The 21,579-nt window shown below is 39.2% G+C and overlaps 1 protein-coding gene across 3 annotated transcripts in view; it reads right to left on the bottom strand.

The window, feature by feature from the left end:
- ZNF532 (zinc finger protein 532) overlaps window positions 1–21,579 on the bottom strand; it is a 137,744-nt gene that overhangs the window by 59,854 nt on the left and 56,311 nt on the right. For all 3 annotated transcript variants that reach the window (XM_075066885.1, XM_075066886.1, XM_075066887.1), the window contains 3 exons: window positions 17,414–19,764; window positions 9,485–9,666; window positions 5,220–5,396 (listed from right to left, as the gene is read on the bottom strand). In XM_075066885.1, coding sequence (XP_074922986.1) covers window positions 5,220–5,396; window positions 9,485–9,666; window positions 17,414–19,744 — 2,690 coding nt within the window. In that variant the 5' untranslated portion in view covers window positions 19,745–19,764. The remainder of the gene's footprint in view (window positions 1–5,219; window positions 5,397–9,484; window positions 9,667–17,413; window positions 19,765–21,579) is intronic.

Genomic DNA, 21,579 nt, shown 5'->3' with positions numbered 1-21,579 from the left:
GGAGTAGAGGGCGGGCCCGGGTTCCCCCTAAACCTCCCAACTCCTGATCAGACACAGGAGGAGCTGACCCAGACTGTGGGGAAGATCACTGAGGTGAGCAAATCTGCCAAAAAGCGCAGGACCCGCCAAGGTAGAGGAGGAATTTTGTCACAGTATATACAACTGAGCACATACATTTGTGAATCAAACAAATAATGTGAGTCAATACCAAATGTGTCTAGCTAAGGCCCTGATCAAACAAAGTACTAAAGCATGTGTTTAAGGGCTATGCTCGATCACGATCTAAATTACTGTAGCCCCAATTCAACAAAATACTGAAACACATGCCTTAGTTAAAGCTCATGAGTAGTCTAGTTGAGGTCAGTGAATTGGGGCCTATATGCATGCACATGCTAAATATTTCCTCACAAATATTATGTACCAACAACTATATGTGGGAAATGCACTTATTTCAATCTGGGAAAATCTGGCCAATAGAAATTCTAAAATTTTCCTTATAACAAATAAATATGGAATCTATAGGTAGATACCTGAACATCACATTAAAAGACAATTAGTAATTTTAATGGTGTCTCTACTAGGCCATGGCATTTCTCCTTCCAATAATTTATTTTTCTATATAAATGATAACTGTGCAATAATGTACTATATTGTGTAACAGTCTAATGTTATTAATAAATTGGTTGCATAAATATTAATTTCCCCAAGGTTTAAAAGGATTTAAAAAAATCTTACTGCTATTCCTAAGAGCTCATATTAACTACAAAGAAAAAGTCGCACAGGAGCATCTTTAGCCCATAAAATAAATTAAGCTATCCCTGACGAGAGAGAGAGAGAGAGAGATAGAGAGAGAGAGTGTGTGTGTGTGTGTCTCTCTCTCTCTCTCTCTGTGGAATTAAAATAGAAAAAGCCTTCCTTTCCCCCATATTAAAATAATCTCATTGGTACCTATTGAGAGCCATTCTACCTAATGTGGTTTTTCATAAAACAGGTTAAAATTAAATTTAAGAAGTGAAATCATATCTTATTTGCTGCATCTGTTCTGATAAACAGACATTAGTAATACAATTATAAATCATGCAATTCCACTAAATGCCAAGGGCATACAGTGGCTTACTTAATGCTCTATCTCCATTAGTTCCTGCAAACAAAACAGACCGTATGAGCAGTTGACTGCCCCAGCTGCAAACACAGTACACATCCCGGTGAAGGGTCAAAACTCACCTCCCTCCTAGGGTTTCATTTTTGTAACAAACAGAGGAGCAATAAGGCAATTGTAAGTCCACTTTAAGCCTTCTGTCCAGGCTGGGCTGCTCCAAGTGTTGCTAGTTCAGGTTGGACAGGCCCTTGCCTATCAAACTTTCCCTCTGACAAAAACTCTGTGTCTGGAGAGCCCAGGCCTGAAGCCTGTTTTCCCCTTCAGCCAGACGAGGGTCCTTCATTCATTCCTAGACAGGTGTTTCAGGGGTGGCTCCAGCCCTTGTCTTCAGGACAGACCAATAAATCCTTTCTGACCCAGTCCACACATCACACCTTATTTTCTGAGGTGCTGAGCACACACAATTCCCAGAGAAAGTGCAGGCCGCGGTTCCTGACCAATGGGAGTGGTGAAGCCGGTTGGCTGTGCTTCCACCTAGAAACTGAGGGAAGGTGATGTCGCGACTTCCGGGGAGGTGCAGAGCCAGGTAGGGAGCCTACCAGCCCTGCCAATTCCCCCCTACCCCAGCACCAGCGAGGCTCCCAGGCTGCGTGCCCCCAGGCCACCGCCCCCGCCCCAGTGCCTGCCACGCCTTTGGGCCACTCCCTGCAGCACCCCCTGCAGCGCCCCCAGCCCTCCCACCTCTAGCACCCGTAGCAGCCCTGGGCCAACCCCTTCCCCCAAGATTTAGTCAGGGGTGTATAGTACAAGTCATGGACAGGTCATGGGCCGTGAATTTTTGTTTACTGCCCATGAGCCATCAATGACTTTTACTAAAAATACCCATGATTAAAACATAGCCTTAGTGATAACGTATCATTTGCAGGTGTTTGTGAAGGGTCTGTTTAGCAAAAAACAAAAAACAAAAACAAACAAACAAAAAAAAGCATTTTAAGAGAATCCAACTGTTAATTCTTTAAATAATTAGCTATAATACAAATGTATAGAGCCCTGCAAATCCGCAAATATCTGCTTTATATCCGCAGACCATGTTTGCAGATCGGATATCAAATGGGCTCTACAAATGTATTCCATAAAAATGCATGTTCCTCCTTCTGCATATGGCTCTAACAATACACCAGTTCACACTCAGAAAAAGCATGTCAGTACATATCTACAATTAGGGGAGCCAGCTCAAAAGAATTAACCTGTGAACATGACCTGATATAGCTCAATACGGTAAAGATTTATTCAAGATATCTTTTGAACTCTTTCAATGTGAAATAGTCACTTGTAATTTCTGATTTTACTTTTTTTTGATGGATGTGGGAGGGCCCTCTGGCTCCTGCCTCTGCTCTGGCTTACAAACTGCTCAGAGACCCTTGTGCTGGTCAAACATCTTGTGTAGTTTATTTACAATATGGGTTCCCAATACTTTCATACTATATACAGCTCTGCTTCAACAGTCCTATGGAGCCCCCAACTCCTATACCAAGCAGGGAAGGGCAATCTCTCTCTACTTCCTTCCTATGCCTAATAGCTTAATTAGCCTTCCAGCTCTCCTCCACCACAAATTAGGCACAGCTCTGTTTAAACAGCTCCATTCTACGTTGTTTGATTGGAGCTGCTGTGACCAGAGTACTGAATCAGCTCTTCTTGCTTAGCACTCTGTCACACTGGCTTTTACTACTACTACTAAAAATCACATAACTAAAGAACTGTTTCCACAGCAATCTAAAAGTTTCTGAATTAAATGCTGGCATTTCTGAGCCTACTGTCAGAGATGCCATCTTGCTAAAAAGGAACATAATTTGCAGCAATGGAAACATGGGAATTCAGGGTCAGAGCCCATACATTAGTTTCAATTCTGCTTCAATATGGGTTTGAACAATCTGAAGAATAAAATATACACCTCTACCCCAATATAATGCGACCTGACATAATACGAATTTGGATATAACGCGATAAAGCAGCGCTCCAGGGGGGGTGGGGCTGCACACACCGGCGGATCAAAGCAAGTTCGATATAATGTGGTTTCACCTATAACGCAGTAAGATTTTTTGGCTCCCAATGACAGCGTTATATCGGGGCAAAGGTGAACTTTGGAATATTAAACACAACAGTGTCAAGTTTAAAAGGCTTAAAATTATGATGCATGCTGCACTGTTCTTTTACTCTGCCTCCTTGACATTTTTTTTTTGAACATGCAAGGTATTGAAATACAGAATCATGCTCTCTGCATTTCACAGGGTGAGACAGAGCAGAATTCTTGAATATTTTAATACTCTACATTGGAGAAACCAGGTAGAGGAAGGACAGCTTTGTGGCAAAGGCACTGGGTTGGGATTTAGGAGGTATGTAGATTCCACTGAGTTCAGATGGAGCTTATGCTCAGTATTTCTGAAAAACAGGATTCTGAAGCTCAAATCCTAACTCCCCCACAGACCTTGGGTAAATCACTTACTCTCTTTCTAAACCCCTCTGTAGTAAATGCTTCCCCATTTAACAGAGGAATTGTTATGCATCAAAAAAGGCACGTGCAGAGACAGACCAAGGTGCTTCTGCCTTGACCTTGACAAGCAAATTTGGAGAATGTTTAGTGGTGGGCCTCTCTCACTTAACTGCAGTTGGAATTCTCTTTTTCTTGATGACATGTGGGTCTTGTGAAGGTGCAAGCCTAGCTCAGCACTCCCAAAGGTTGTGGCTAGTAGTGAAGACAAGTCAGGTAGAAAAGACTGATGTGGGACAACATCTCCTGGAGAAAAAACACATCTTGTCATGAAATGGCCTACCTGGGAGAACTTTAGGCCACAGACTATTCTTCCCTGACAGAACAGCATGAAACCAATGAACGGAGAATACCTGGCATTTCTGAGACTGCCAAAAGTGACTATCTACAGCCCTGTGAGCAAAAGTGACTGAAAGAACTATGTTCCCTGGAGTCATCTGCTCTGCAATATGTTAAGCATTTATCTTTTCTGGTTTGTCAGACAAGCATTACGAAGTAGAAAAGTGCAATAACAGTGCTGAGGAATATTAATGATTATTAAGCTACACTAAATGGAAAAGTTACATTAACTAGAGTGCATTCTAGAAGGTGTGGAAAGCAAAGGCTCTTTCTGTTCAGTTTGAAAGGCAGAGCTATACTGAGGAGCTTGGGAGAGAAGAACGAGATGTATGTAAAAAATTACTGCAATTTATCTGGTACCTTTGAATGCTGGTTGACATGGAGAATGTGTGGACCTAATTTAACATAATCAGAGAGACATTATGCTAGTTTCTAATTTCTTTAAGGCTTGTGGTGTTTGCATCCTAAATTAGAGACCATTTCCACAAAACCATAATATTACACTTTTGTCCTACAGAGCAATTATAATATGGATGACTTATCACTATAAGCAAAATACTTGCTGATTCACCTGTACATTGTATTCCAAGTTTTAAATCAGAATCAAGTCATCCATGATTATGTCAATTTATCAATATTATTATTGCACTGTAACGTTATGAATATACCTTTATTATATCACAGCATAAACATGCAATTATTTTACTAATTAATGAATAATAGTATGTTGTGAGAAAAATGTCAGTGACCATCATGGTTTCCTCAGGTTGTAGGTTTATGCCAGCAAATAGAACATTAGACGGAAACAGTACTCTGTTAGAATTATATATGTCTCAACACACTTCAAAAACAGCAAATACGTTAATGGTTTGAACTGTCACTACTGATACTCTATCTAGTTCCTGATTAAAAATGCAGCTGATTTAAAATCATTTAGTTTAACAATGGAAAAAAACCCCACTGAGCAAGACTGAATACAGGTAGCTTCTTGGGTGCAATTGTATCAAGTTTTCTGTGCTGCTATGGTTAAAGAAATCTTACTGTTATGTTTGTGGAAATCTTACCTTTGCCAAATAAATGACTAGAAAATGTGACGTACTCCACACATTATCAACAGTATGATAAATTGCTGGTTATGCAGTATGTGACCTTTAACATTATAAATACAACAGAGAATGTAATTTCATTAAAATATAGCATTAGAGTAAGAGCAAAAGATTTAATATTTCTTACTTTGGTTCTCCTATCTTGATACCAGGGTGTTGTGTATAGGCATGGGAATGTGTGCTGGGTGCAGATTTAAATGCCATGGGACAGATAGGACACTTGTAGAAGACTTCACAGTGAGAACCTTGAATGTGAGACTTGAGTGCAGCCACATCAGAGTACACAACATTGCAATGTACACAGCTGTAAGAGGAGGGGAAAAGAGTCAATATAACATAACACAAGTGTACTAGAATATGTGGAATCAAAACTGGGTGTTAGGCAGATGGAGGAGGGAGGGTTATATATTCAATCTGATACAATCATATGATTTGATTGGTTAAAAGTACAAATCACAGAGACAAGGTGGGTGAGGTAATAGCTTTTACTGGACCAACTTCTGTTGGTGAGAGAAACAATTGTTCTAATAAAAGATATTACCTCAGCCACCTTGTCTCTCTAATTTCCTGGGACCAACACGGCTACAATAATACTGGAAGGTACAAATCACACATTAAGATCCAACAGAAACAAAATGGTTATAGACCTAAAAAAGAAAAAAAAGATAAGAATAATTAATTTGCAAGATCTAACGCCAGAGGACAAGATTTGATAATATCTTTGATAATATGCCAACAACAGTCAAAATGGCCAATGGAATCTATTCCATCTGTTGTTTATAAATAAGAACTTTTTAGACCCTATAGGTCCTAGAAAATACATTTCTATCAGGAGTAGGGGATTGTATGAAGAACCATATTGCAATCTAGAAGCTACCAAAAATGAAATACAAAAAGAATAACAACTTTACTATATTTATTCAGGTTTAATTTTAATGAAAATGTTTTCTTAACTGAGTGATTTTTCTCTGTATGTAGTCAAATCAATATTTGGACAGAGAAGAGTAAACTTAAATTCAGAGTGATTACACAGGAGCTTTACAATCTTTTCTAAACATCAGGTTGGGATTCTGAAAACATTTTTCTAAAATATGCCTTTGAAATCTTAGTGTCTGACACCTTCCCATAATTCAATCCACAGTAAAACAAGTACCATAAATTGCATTAACATAAGAACACAGGAATTTCCATACTAGATCAAGTCAGTGGCCCATTTAGTCCAGTATCCTCTCTCCAGTACTAGCTGCTTCAAAGAAGTTCCAAAAATACCCTGTAGTGGACAATTATGGAATAACTTGCTTATAGGGAAAGTTTCTTACTAACTCCAAACTTTTGGAAGTTCGCTTGAAGCATGAAGGTTTGTATCCCTTCCAAACTTTATTTCTATCTACTATAATTATGGAAGCTCTCGTTAGCCAGATAAATGTCCAATCTTTTTGACACCCACTAATCTGCTGGCCTCAATGTTGGCAATGAGTTCCACAGACCAGTTATGCATTGCATTTTAAAAAAATTCGCTTCTGATTTCATTAACTGTCCCCTTCTTTTTATATTAAGAGAGAAAGGGTAAATTCACTTATTATATATCATTTATTATTTTGTATCTATCATGTCTCTACCTGTTCATATCTTCTCTAAACTAAACAGTTCCTACCTTTTAAATCTCTCTTCTTATGGAAGATTTTCCATGCCTCTAATTATTTTCGTTACCCATCTCTGAACTCCTCCTATGTCTGTTATATCCTTTTAGAGATACGGTGATCTTATGGAAGAGAGATAGCATGATGATATAGGAAACAATATGCCATTTTTCAGATATGGCAAGCCAAAAGAATTAGGAAACTTTTTGAAAAGTGAATGCATAATTTTTGAGCACTCATATCTCACAAACACATTGTCTCTGAGATACCTCAAAATTTCTAAAAAAAACCCTCTACTTCAGCATAACAGTATATATGTGAAATTTCAGGTGATTTGGCTTAAATCTGTTAAAGATGGGAGGGGTTCAAATGAAACTTGTAAATGAAAACGAACTTCCATCTTAACTACAGACACACACCTCTCCACACCACTAACTTTTAAGTATCATCATCTTTTTACATTTAACTCCATATTAGTTCTACTTCTAATGTGCTAGTGATATCACATTCAAGAGGATTTTTTTTCTTGAAATAAGTTTTTTTTCCTTATAAATAAAATAATCCACAAATATAAGCATACAATGCTGACTATAATCTGCATGTCTGCCTGAATACAGAAGTAGCTCTGCTGAAGATCTGGGTCCCACTCAGGTCCGGGTCCCCCCTCCTGCACTCACTGTTGCAGCAGCTTTTTCTCCCCCAGTTTGAGAGAATCCAGCTTGAGTCAAGTCAGCTGAATTTCCTCAATGTAATTAGATCAATCAGCTAGTCTAGATCACTGGCATCAAACAACATCCTTAAATTATCAGACACTGTTCAGAAAGGCTGGAGGAAATACATCCTTCCTCAAAAGAAAGTTTGGTGTTGATGAGGAGATTCTGAGGATTCTAATAAGGAAGAAGATGGATTTTTATTTTACGCTCATCGGATGGAGAGGAGAAAAAGAACTTGGATACAGACTGTGGTGAGGGGTTCAGACAGTTTCTCATAGGGTTTTGAAGAAAAATCCTGGATAATTTAGCACCGTTGTCGTGATTCATTGTGGAAAGTAGATTTTGACTATAAGGGGGTCTTCTGGCTGCTACAGCCATATGGGTAGAGGCCAGGTGTCTCTGAGGAAGATGTTGCATCTGAGTCCCACAGGTGAATAGGAATAGGAAGAGAATAGGCTGGGGATGGAAGTAGGGTAACAAGACGAGAGAGAGAAAATATCAGGACACATTGGGGGTGTGTGCGGGGGTGGACAGCTCAAGAAAAAAAAATGGTGCGTGCTGCCGGCGGAGCAGCGAGGAAACAAAAAAAAGGCAAGTGCTGCTGGCAGAGCAGCGAGGGGTAGGGGGGAGCCGAGTGCTGCCAGCGGAACGATTAGGACGCGGGACAAACACCTAAATATCGAGACATCTGGTCACCCTAGATGGAAGACAGCAGAAACCTCCCCCTTCTTCAGAGCACCCGGTTACTCAGGAGAAGGGGAAGAAGGAGAGAGAGAATAATCAAAAATCAGAGGGGTAGCCGTGTTAGTCTGGATCTGTAAAAGCAGCAGAGAATCCTGTGGCACCTTATAGACTAACAGACGTCTGTTAGTCTATAAGGTGCCACAGGATTCTCTGCTGCTTTTACAGAATAATCAAAAGAGACTTTGGGGCAGATGAGAGTTGAATTTTTGGCCTGACCTATCCACGTCACCAAAACCAGAAAGATCCTGCCATAACATCTGCCTAGATTCAGTAAAAAGACTTCATCCTCCCCTCAGAGTAACCTTAACAGAAAACTTCTCAGTCATCCTGATAACTGAACTGTGTTTCCTTGAGGGGAAGTCGTACTATTGGCTGGTGGGATTCTAAATCACACCACTCTGTCTTTAGGTAGCCAGTTAACATTGACTGCAAGGCTATACTGAAGTGCTATGCAGAAGCCTGCTGAAGGAGCTTGGAAAAGGGAGACTCTTCTGAGCTGTTGCCTTGGTGCTGCCCTGAGTTTTGGTGGAATTCTAGGGAGTTTTAAGGCTGCTCAGTGCAAGGCTAGAAGTTTCCTTGATACTCCTCCAATCCTTATCACCCCACTGACAGTTGCTTCCCAGCAGAAAATATGGGGAAACACAAGAATTAAAGACTCTCAACAAACAGCCAAAGTAGCAGACTGTTGCACTCTCTGATGGACAATGTATACTGGTTTAATGTATAGTGTAGTGGAAAATCCAGCACTGGGAACCTGGACTTCCCCAACTGGGGAGAAAGAGAGAGAAAAGAGAGGGAGAAAGACTTCAACAAAGTTACCTTCTGTATCTGACAGACAAATGGAATACATCCATCAGTGCTTTAAAGTTACTGTCTAGCAGTAAATACAAAAAAATTATGATTATTCTACCAAGACTACCTAAAAGTCAGCTTATGTCTTTTTTTAAAGAAACTAAATTAGTAAAACATGTCTGAATTTACTAGCTTAAAAACTGTATGCCTTAAATATGACCTCTCATGGCTGGATGAAATCAGTAATATTCTGACTGAGTACCATACATAAGCAGATGTCCAAATGCATGGCTGACATCCAGCAAGAATTTGTACCCCAAAATGTGTAGTACAAATAGTATTTAGCCATGACAACTTGAAAACAATAAAACAGCATCTTGCAAGCAATTTTCACAATAAAGAGAAACTATTTTAGTTTAAGTTTGAAAAACATAGAAAAAAAACATTTATATATGTATGTATATAACAACATATTTTAGTTACACATGTGTAATCATACTGACCGAAAACCAACTCTTCGTGTGTAATGTAGGCAGTTCTTAGTGACGTGGGTCTGGAAGTGGACCGATCTGCAGATTGCTCCACATTCAGGACACGTATATGGAGATTTATGCTGATGAATTCTCTGGTGTGATGCAAAACTGCACTGGTTAGGAAGCAGCATCTGGCAGATATTGCAAGTCTTCTAAATGATAGACCAAAATAGATAAAACAAATGGTTTGGTTCAACTATATGCTTTCTTCTGTCAAACATTACAGTACATTTAAAAAAAAATCTGTGCTATGGTTGTGATATAAACCAACAAGAGCAGACAAATTTAAATGTAGGCCCTAGTTCTGGATTCCTTTGTAAGATAGAGGCCTCTAAATTTGACATTCTGGGCCTGATATAAAGTCCCCTTTATACACCACTCTGGCACTGTGAAGGAGCCTAACGGTCCATGTGAACTATATTTATGCCCTTAACTCAGAGCACCACGGAAAAATCTACTCCACCAAAATAAACTTAAATATGGAGTGTTGTCTTTACTTTTAGATCTCCTTGCTTATGTTGTTTTTTAACTGTAACATCCAAAGTGCCACTTGATTGTGTGTGGGGGAGGGAAAGATTAATTCATTTTTTTTCTCTAAGAAGGTGGTTTTAAATTTACCCACAAGACCAGAGAATTGTGTATGCATTGTAAATATTGCACATATAAATAAGAACTACATTTATATAAAGTATTTCTAAAGCTTTTCTTTGAAAAGGAGTCTCTGTAAGTGCAGTAGCCACTTTCCCAATCTCAAGCAATTATTTTTGGTTTTCAAACTAAAAAAATCAGTAAAATCCTTTAGTACATACTGATCACTTGTCAAGTCAGAATCACCAGTACTTTCTGGCTGCTTTGTGCCATTCCAGGGATGGAATGCAAATGATGTAAATCAGATGTAAACACAGATTTAAATTGGGTTTACAGCTCCTTTCCATCACTGGAGAGGCACAAAGAGGCTGAAAGGTACCTGTGAATCTGGCCCACACAGGTTTTAGTTACATATATGCAAAAAGGCATCTCTAAATAGCTAGGCTACAATCCTAGACAGATTTATGCTCAGTGCCTGACTTCAAGCACATGAGCAGTTCCAATGACTTCAACTGAACTATTCACATGCTTAAAATTAAATATTAGATGTTAAGTCTTTGCAGAACAGGATCCCTAATTCCTTTTTAATACCTTGTTTTTTAATAACAAGCTGGTTATAATAAAACAATAAAAAATTAATAATAATAAGTGATTGATCCAAGGCAGAAAGCTACAAGACTCAAGCTGAAGCCTGAAATTAAACTAAAAACTAAAACAAGTACATCTCTTAGGTCCTACACTGTAAACCAAACTATGATATACATAAATAATGGATATCTAATGTACAGGGCTTCTGGTACTTTTTGGTGTTTCTATTTTTTCTTCGCTAAAAAAAATTAGAGTAAGGAGGTCATTGTCCATGAGAAAGTATAACTTTTAAAATGTTCAGTTTCTGCTCTAATGGATTTTAGGATCATTTTTCAAAACTGCCCCATGACTTTCAGTGGGACTTATGCTCTTGAGTGACTTAGGCACTTTTGAAAATAAAATCGAGCCTCCTAAGTGATATAGGCGCTTTTGAAAATAAGACTTTTGAAAATTTTACCTGTAATGATGTGCATGTTTTGCTAAAACACAAAACAAAAAATCCTCTATCAATTAGTCTTACAAACAGACTTATTGAACTGATTAACAAAATTATAATTATGAAATAATTCAATAGTGTGTGTTTATTCTTGCTGTCCCCCTCAAATGGTAGCCATGATATGAAAATGACCATCTCCTCCAATTCTGGACCATTTTCCTTTGAATAATTTTGAATTAGTTTAATAGTCCAAAGCTGTTCCTTCACAATATGTTGCAATTATAGTGGTAACAGTAGAATCAAAATTGCAATTGTAAACACAATAGTAGAATGTTATAAGTAGGGCCCTACCACATTCACAGCCATGAAAAACATATTAGGGTCTTTTGTGTACAGATTTCACAAGGGGAGACCTGCATTTCTAAACTGGGGTTCCTGACCCAAAAAGGGGTTGTGGGGGGTTGCAAGGTTATTTTAGGAGGGTTGTGGTATTGCCATCCTTACTTCTGCACTGCCTTCAGAGCTGGACAGCCAGAGAGTGACAGTTGTTGGCCAGGTGCCCAACTCTGAAGGCAGTGCCCCGTCAGCAACAGCACAGAGGGTGACAATACCTACCATATCATGCTGCACTGTTGCCTTCAGAGGTGGGTGGCTGGAAAGTGGCAGCTGCTGAACGAGGGCCCAGCTTTGAAGGCAGCAGCACAGAAATAAGGGTGGCAATACCATGCCATGCCATCCTTACTTCTGCACTGCTGCTGGCGACAGCTCTGCCTTCAGAGCTGTGCTCCTGGCCAGCAGCTGCCCCTCTCTGACCACCCACCTCTGAAGGCAATAGTGCAGTATAGTATGGCATTGCCACCCTTACTTCTGTGTTGTTGCTGACGGGGCACTGCCTTCAGAGTTGGGCACCCGGCCAACACCTGCCGCTCTCTGGCCACACCCAGCTCTGAAGGCAGCACCACCGCCAGCAGCAGCGCAGAAGTAAGTGTAGCAGTACCACAACCCCCCCTACAATAACCTTGCAACCCTCCAATAACTTCTTTTTGGGTCAGGACCCCTACAATTACACCACCATTAAATTTCAGATTTAAATATCTGAAATCATGAAATTTACAATTTTTAAAATCCTATGACCATGAAATTGACCGAAATGGACCCTGAATTTAGTAGGGCCCTAGTTTTAAGTAGCTTACGTATGGTGCTGACTCATCATCATTGGCAATTGAGTCAATGCACCCATGTAAAGTTAGGGCCTAAACCTGCTCCCACGTAAGTCAGAGTTTTGATACTGACTACAAAAGCAGCAAGAAGAGGGCCTTAATAGTTACTGTGAACAACAACATTAAAGGGTTTATTTGTTTTTTAAAAGAATATTACTAAATACCATGAGCCAAAGTAATCCCCCAAACAATTTAACAGTTTGAGAATGTTACGCTTATTCTAACATGGAATATACTATTTATTAATATTATGGTGATTCTCCACCAGGGTCACAGGCATGTTCTAGTAAGGATTGCAGGATCAGACCCTAAATATATAAGGTGAAATCCTGGCTTCATGGAAGTTTGCCTTTGACTTCAATGATGCCAGTATTTCAGCTATAAAGGGATTCTTTTTTAAAGACACTATTTTGTACTACTCTCTAATTTTAGAAACCTGACAAGAGACAAAGTAAGTTCATTTTTATTCCTTTCATAATGCAGGATCTCGGTCTAAATGCTTTGAGGACCCATGCAAACTCAGAAAAAAAATTATATAAAGTTTTATTTTAAAGAAGAATATTAACATGAAATATCTTGAACTCTACACTGAATTAGGGAATTTTTAAGCAGCTTACTTTTAAACTTTAGTTTATAATCCTGATGGCCCTGTATGTTGGAGGATGGGCTTGTTCTAAGCATGTGCCACAAAATGTCCTCATTTCACACACACACAAACTTTAAAATGCCAAATATTTGTTCTTAATTGTCCCAACAAATAATTCCTGAAACACTGAATTATGACTTCCATTACTAATAGAACTAATGTGGGGTTTTAATTTTGTGTTAATCACAGGCTTAAGGGCAAAAGCCTGACTAACCATAACTCTATTTAAAATGTTCTTACCACATTTATTGAGCTTCAGTACCACTGCCACAATTTATCTTTTGCCATCTACGTATTAACAAGCAGTAATACAATAGTGGAGAATCTGGAGTATTCTTTGATTACATAAGAAAATGGCAAAACAAAACTTCTTATTCCAATAATAGAAATATATGGATTTTTCATATTCCTTCCAAAGTATCTTTGTTTGCAGCACTACAAAAGAAAACCTGGATGTTACGCCACAGAAAAGCCATACACCATCACCAATCCCACTAAGTATTCCTCAGTTCAGAAGTGACAGCAAGCACTTTGCATAATTAGTCTACAACACTAACACTCCAGAATGTCACAAAACTCCAGCAATACTAATTGTTAAAGTAGCAAACTGCCTACTTTGACAAGTGTAGAAAATATTTGTAATTGTAGCTGCTTACAAGAAGACACTACCAGGGAATTCTACAAGCCAAGGCTTCTGCTTAACACTTTATGTTGGGCTTAAGGTGGGCCTGAATGTCCACGTCCATCATTCCAACCCACATAAGAACAAAACATGTTTTTCTCAGTGTGACAAGCATTACGTCTTCATTTAGGATCTAGGAGTAAGGAGGAAGAGGCTTGGGGGAAAATGGTGATGAGGAGAAATAAAAACCCACAAGACCAGTTAAGTCATATTAAGGGGTATTGGCTACACAGCTTCCATGAGAGCTATGCAGTTATACCTCTAAGCCTATCTTACCTGAACATTTTATTACTTCAAGTTCACTATCTTCAAGTTCACTATATAGCCCACTGGCTCAATCCTGCACCTACATCAGTGGGCCCATTGAGTTCAATGGGACTACTTACATGAATAAAGTTTGGGCTTGTCTACACACTGTGGCAAATAACTCTAACCGGGTGTAATTTGTGAAGCACTCTAATTGCTCCATGTGGGCCCTGCTGGCATGCTCTAAAAAGTACCTACTTTGCACTGACATAGTTTTATACTGCCATGTAGATAAGCCCTTATTCATCTGCAGTATTAGACACATAGTCCGTTTCTGAGGTGGTTTGTGTGGATCTTTCACAAAACAACACAGAAGAGTTCCTATAATATATGCAGAAGGACCTCCATGTTCAAACAGTTGGGCCGATGGGGTTTTTTGGATAGTTTTCTCTTTCCAAGAAATATTTTTGAAAAGAAAAAATTATTATCTAAACTAAACCAAAACACAACATTTGTGCTACCTGCGTTGCAAGAGTAGTTAAAAGGACATTGTGAAGATTGGTAACCTCCAAATAAGGGTTACCGTGCTTTCTATTTGTTTGCAAAATCCAAATAATTCCACGTGTTCTTCCCTCATCCCCCCCAAATCAATCCACCTTTTCTGACCTCTTCTCCACCCCCTACTGCCCCAAAAAACAAATCAGTGCTAGCAACCCACATTCTTGAGCAACTTTTCAATAATAAGCCAGTACTAGGTACAAGGAAGAACAAAAGTCAATAAAGAAATATTTCTCTTTCAAGTTTCTAAAGAGATTATAATCAGAGAAAAATTCAAAAATTAATAAATACCCAGATAATGTCCTTCTGCAACAAACACTATTCCCACAACAATGCTTACAATGATTGATGATAGAGCACAAAAACATATCTTGTCAGAAAAATGTGATATACTGTCGTTACCTAAAATGATCCTGTTCATTAAAGCTGCTTTCATATTGGGCATTGCATCTCAGTTGTAATACTACTGAATGTAATAATGCACATATATAAAAAAGTGGTCAGAGAGGTTAAAACCATGTCTGACAAAGGAAAAAGACCATAATAAATAGGAAAAATAATTCAGTTTTTTCAAGAGGATTTTGCAAACAGAGATTTATAACATTTAAAATTTATTTATTATCAGTGTCCTTTTAAAAAAAAAGAATTTAAAACTTTCTGCCCTTGCAGCGGCTCACTAAAATAATGGAGGCTGATGTAGCTAAAATGCTTGTTTTTTATTTTGAAAACAGAATATCACATGGCCAGGCACTAAGGCCTTGTCAACACTTAAACTTTTAAAGAGGTTTTGTTACCAGTTGGAGACAGCCATGTCATTCACAAGTTATATGCAATACAGTCTAGTTTGCGTCCCCATAGCAGCTTTTCTGCCTTCACAACTGTATTTGAATGTCTGCACCTCTCATTCTGCCTACTCAGGTTTATTCTGGGGAAATCTGGGCAGCTGTCCCATAAGCCTCAGCAGAGGAAAATGTGTCCAAAGGACATGCACACAGCACAGAATAGCAGCGCATTAGACAAGAACATCCTCATTTAGGGACAACTGAGAGGAAACAGCACAAACCACACCGATTACACAAACATGAATAGGTTGTTCTGCCCACCCTGGCAAAACCAACAAAAACCCAGCATGATAGAGCAGAATTTTTTTTTCATGCTTTTCTGCTCAACTCTGTTCATTTTATCCTTACCTCATCCTCCCACCCCACCCGCACGCCACGTGTCCTTTCTGATATGTAGCTTCTGAGCTCTCTGGGGCAGGGAATGTCTTCTTTGTTACTTGCTTTTACAGTGCCAAGCCCAATGGGGCCTTGATTAGGTGGGGTTCCTAGGCACTACCATAATATAAATAATGGTAATGGATTAGTTACAAAAAAGCCAACTGTATGCCAGCCTAGGCCTCTGACAGGGTTAGCTGACCAGTTACGGAGTTTTAACTATGTTGCACGTCGGCACAAAATATATTTAGAGTCAACCATGCCAATAACTGGTTAAACGCATGGTTAAAAATTATAGTGGGACCTAAGGGTGAAAATTCACCATTCCATCTACTTCACCCAAAGCCTGAGTAATCAGACTTTATGCAGGAATCTCTACAGCATTCAAAGGGTGGGAATTCGCACATAGCAACCCAGAGTAAGGCCATAAGATTTCACTACAGGCCCTCTGTAACTATTATCCCAGCTAATAGCTGGAATAGCATCTGTTACTGTGTCACATAATCCATGCAATCCTGGATTCAGTGTTTCCACACTCATCTACCTTTATATGATTAGCTATGTGAGGTGATTTGTACAAAGTGTTGCTTCACAGACATCCCAGGAGCACAGTCCCACAATGAGTCTTAAATAATATGGAGGCCCTTGTAGAAGCCATCTGCATCTGTACTATCAGAGGATTTCTTACTAAGTGCAAAAGCTCAGCAAATCTACCCCTGCCATTGCCTGTAAGATGAAGAATGCTACACCACACTCCTGCCTCTGTCGATCTGAGTGTATTTACTGGCTTTCCATTCACACATAACAGGAAGTTGCAACACAAAAGCCAGCGAAATGCTTTGAAATACAGTAGAATCCTTTTTAATTGGCACACCCCAGGGAAAATCCAAATATGCCAGTTAAGCAATGGTCTCAATTATCAGAGGCTTATAGAATACATTGTGCATTGGTTTATTTCACTTTTATTTAATAAGTTTTTATTTAAAGTATGCAATGTACACAACATTTTTAAAATACTATATTAAGATAAATTTGACTCATTTTACCAACCATAAGAGAGAAAAAAAAGCAGTAACAAGTAAACAAATGGGCACACAGCTGGAAATATATGCTAGCAAACACTACTTTTCACTCCTATTTTCAGAAGGCCCGCAAAACACAGCAGGCATATAATTTAAATAGAGTTAGTGTGCCATTTATTCATTGCCTAGAATCACTGTAGCACCCAAGTAAGCTTACGCACTACAAGTAATAAAAATTGAAATCAAATCAAAGACACAATCAACCATAAGACAATCGTTCCCATTAAGTGGGAGTACTGTTAAGGAGGGTGCCAATTAAGTGGATTCCATTGTATATTTAAATTCCAAAGCATAATAAAGGATCACTACAAATTCTCATTACCAATATCAGTATCTCAGGGCACAGTTCTAAACAACTTTGCTAAATCTTAATTTAGAAAACCTCCACCACCCTTACAGATGTAAACTTTTAAGACCTGGATTGAATAAAATTTTTCTAACAGTATACTCCAATTCTGAAAACAATGACATTCGCTATTTTGTGCTTGCAGTTTTTTTTCTATTTTTAAAATATTTTTTCAAGTATTTATTACTTCTCTCAAATGAGGTATGAATGTTTAAGTGAAAGCAAAAAACATATTCAAATCTCCTACTCTTACTGCTGAAACACTGGAATTTAAACATAAGATACTCTACTTGTCCACTTGTGTCTGCAGCCTGCTGGAAATGTGTAGCAAGAGATGTCTCATCTTGGAAAACTTCATTGCACTCCAAACACTTTAGACTATGTCTACAGAGTTTTGATGGATCTTCATCTAGAGGCATAGCTGGAATGATAGGTGTACTTGCTGGGGCTGATATTACTGTTCCAGTTATGCCAGACTGTATCTTGGTTACAGTATGTGTGCCAACTCCCATAGGGCTTTGAAGAGTAGAAGATGCAACAGTATTGCTTGAAGGAGACGCTATCATTTGATCTGCTGGGACTGGTTTTAAAATCAAATGGGAGCACTGCATTACAACTCCTTTTTCCTTATGTCCACGAGCATGGGAAAGAAGACTGCATTTATTGTAGAAAACTAAATTTTTTGTACAATGGTTACATGTCACTTCAATTCGCACACTCCTCCTATCATAATGCTGTGTCAGACTCTTTTCGAGAGCAAACGAATCACCACATTCCAAACACTTGTAACCACGTGTTGGTAATGTTATACCTGCATTGGCAGGAGGACTGAGGTTTGGGACGTAAACTGGGACGGGATTAACACTACTCAGCACCTTATTGAAGGCTTCCACTACAGAACTCTGCAGAGATGATACCACCTGGACTCGTGACACTTTTTTAGAAGGCTGTGAGGCTGCTGCAGAAATTATTGCCTGCTTTATTTGTTGCTGAGGTTTTGTTAGCACTTGGCGGAGTTCAGAGGTGGTTTGAGCACCTTGAGGCAGAAGATTAAGGTTGGCAAGATGGACTGTCTTTGGCACAAGTTTAGCACTGGCAAGGCTTGATGCTGGCACCACAACAGTCTGCTGCTGTATAGCATTAGCAGCTTTAATAATGGCACTACTGGCACTTTGCACAGAAGCAGCAGATATTACAGTGGCTTTCACTGTAGTATTGTTAGCAAGCTTCAGATTAATAACTTGTGAACCTGCTGTTTTAACTGCTGAAACTGGGAGAAAGGCAGTAGCCACAGGTTTAATAGTGACCTGTTTTGGTGCAAGTTCTGCAGATGCAACTGCATTAGTGACAACTGCTGACTGGAGAGGTGTCCTAGGAGGAGAAGAAAGAACAGCAGCAGAAGTTGGAGAGGACAGGAGAGATGTCATGGAAGCTACCATGGAAGCAGTTTGCTCTGGCTTTTTACCAGAGTCCAAATCAACTTCTGGCAACACCCTTGTAACTGTTCTCTTGATTTCCCCAGAGGAAGTCTTGATGGTTTTTATGCGAACTTTTGGAATGGCTGGCGTTGACCCTGCAGGAGAAGATGGAGACCCTTTGCTGCTGTTTTCACTTGATACACTTCGGGGACTATCGGGTTGTTTTATAGATGGTTTTTTAGCACCATCAATAAGACTCTGAGATTCAGGTGATTTCTCAATAGCCCGGGGACTTTCATTCATGTCTTTTGGTAATGGAGAAGATTCTCTTGAAGTAGATTGTAATTCGTTACTAGTATCTGTAGCTGCCTTTTTAGCACTCAGTGCTGCAATTGCAGCAATGCATGAAGAAAGCTTTGCTGATGACTTTGCTTTGGACTGTGAAATGCTAGCAAGATTTGTTTCACCTTTTTCAGTACCTAGTTTTCCATCAAGTACCCTGTTTTCAGAATTGTCTTTTAGCAATTTGTCCTCTATTTTTCGGGCTTTGAATGGTTCATAGACACTTAAATTCACGGAGTTTGTTTCTGTTTCTCTTTTAACACCTTTGTTTTTATCAACATTACTTGAAACTGGAATTCCAGGTTTAATCAAGTTTTCCCCTCCAAGCATCTTTAGTTTGTCATATTCCTGCTGAGAAACTGATCCTGTTAACACATTTGCTCTGAAATTTGCATGCATCTCTTCTTTATCTGGAGGATCATCCACTTCTATTTTTTCATCATCATCAAATTCTTCAGCACTTGAGATTGGGCTGAACTGGTTGAAAGCTGAGTCTTTCAGAGTACCCTCAGAGGCTGACCCCTCCTCTTTCAGACACTTCCCTTCATCTTTACCATAACTTTCAAGAGTAGATGCTGTTAGAAAACCATTATGTAAGCCATTGCCTGTGGAATGGTGGCCATCCTTATCCACTCCTTCAGAAGAATCAATATTACGTACATTTTTCACAATGACGCTCACACCAACATCTGATGATGATGGCACATGAGAATCTTCATCTGTGTGAGCATTCTGTTTTATGTGGTTTTCATGATCATCATGTCCAGACTCAATAGCTGCTTTAGGATCAACCATGTCTGGGATGTCAAAGGCTGCAAGAAGGTCGTCAAAGTCGGGAGTCTTCATATCCCCCATGTTCATGTATTTGTTTGGAAGCAAATCTGTAAAAAGAGCAGAAAATCTTTATATCAGTATATTAAACATAAAAACCATATTTTAATACAATATATAAAATAAAAATAATGCCCCTATACATAGTTTGCAAATAGTTTTGCGAAGTGTTACCATATACTTATTTCACCCATGAACGTACGGAAGTGTTATAAATCACAATTTCTTTTCAGAAATTAGAAATTATGCAATAGCTGTCCAGGTCCAAGCGAACATGTCAAATGATTACACTGTGAGACCAGCACAAAAGAAGCCTTTGGGGATTATAATTTTCCCTTTTATTTTAGATTTACACTTCCCTTTCAAAAGCACCCTACTCCTGTGCTTAAAAGCCAGACACCTCTACATTATGGAACTTAAAAACCTAGATCTCTTATACATTTGTACTTTTCACGGTTAGGCAAACCACTGAACATACACAAAGACTGTAGATCAAACGCACTTTTAAAAATGCATTGTTCCATCACACTCTCCTCTATATGACTTGGATGTCCAGAATACTCACTTTTCAGTACAGCTATGAAACAGGTTCATTCAGGATTAAATCCAATTTAGTCGATATATTTAGGTTGATAAGTTCTGCTCCAATTAAATAGACAAAGGAGTAGAGAGGGAGGTGTGTTGTCCACTATTTGACATCTATTGACTGAGACAAGATGGGTGATGTCATATCTTCTACTGGACCAACTTCTGTTGATGAGAGATAAGCTTTTGAGCTACACAGAGCTCTTCTTCAAGTCTGGGGATGGTACTCAAGAGTGTCAAGCTAAATACAAGATCAAACTATCGATGACAGTCTTGAGTACCTTTCCCAGACCTGAGGAAGAGCTCTATGTAGCTCAAAAGCTTGTCTCTGTCACCAACAGAAGTTGAGCCAATAAAAGATATTACCTCACCCACCTGGTTTCTCTAACACATTGGGACCAACATGGCTACAGCAACACAGCATATCTAGTGACTAAATCAATTAAGGTCATGAGGTCTTTGCAGTCCTGGGCATTTGAACTGTCTTCACAGTAAACAGTTAACCTCAGTAAGCTATTTCACAGACTATTTCCAGTCACCCACCATGGACCCAAATCCTGCAAAGATTTACACACATGCTTAACTTTATGTACTCTGAGTAGTTCCATTGACTGTTAAGTACATTTGTTATGGTGGCTGCCCTTTGTTAACTGTGACACTGCCCTGCAATCTTTCCTTTTTCTCTGCAAGAACTAGGCAGATTGAAATTCCTTTGAGTTTACAAAAGGGTGGGTTATTAATTAACTACCCCCAGAATATTTTCATACGGTTAGAGTATGACTAGTACCTGCAAAGGACCTTTTGCCCCCCTCTACTCTAGGGTTAAAATCCTGTTAACTGAACTGTTTTTAAACACATATCATACCAACATGGTTTGCCTGACCAGTGGATGTAATGCAGTAACATTTTTCAGATGGTCTTTAAACAAACACATCCTAGACTAGACTTCATCTGATAAAGTGAGTATTCACTCACGAAAGCTCATGCTCCAATACGTCTGTTAGTCTATAAGAAGCCACAGGACTTTTTGTCACTTTTTACAGATCCAGACTAGCATGGCTACCCCTCTGATACTTGACATCCTAGACATCCCAGTGGTGCTATAAGGAAGGCTTTGGGATGTACGGCCACTGGGAAGCATTTCTGGACAGAAGACTGTTCTCTCGGGATGGACTTCACCTGAGTAAGGAGGGAAATAGACTTTTAGGATGGAGGCTCGCCCAACTGATTAAGAGAGCTTAAACTAGGAATTTGGGGGAGATGGTTGGGAGATGTCCAGG

The sequence above is a fragment of the Chelonoidis abingdonii genome, chromosome 6 (assembly GCF_003597395.2).
Source record: "Chelonoidis abingdonii isolate Lonesome George chromosome 6, CheloAbing_2.0, whole genome shotgun sequence".
In the NCBI taxonomy this organism is placed as follows: domain Eukaryota; kingdom Metazoa; phylum Chordata; order Testudines; family Testudinidae; genus Chelonoidis; species Chelonoidis abingdonii.
This window is presented reverse-complemented; position numbering and strand designations above follow the sequence as displayed.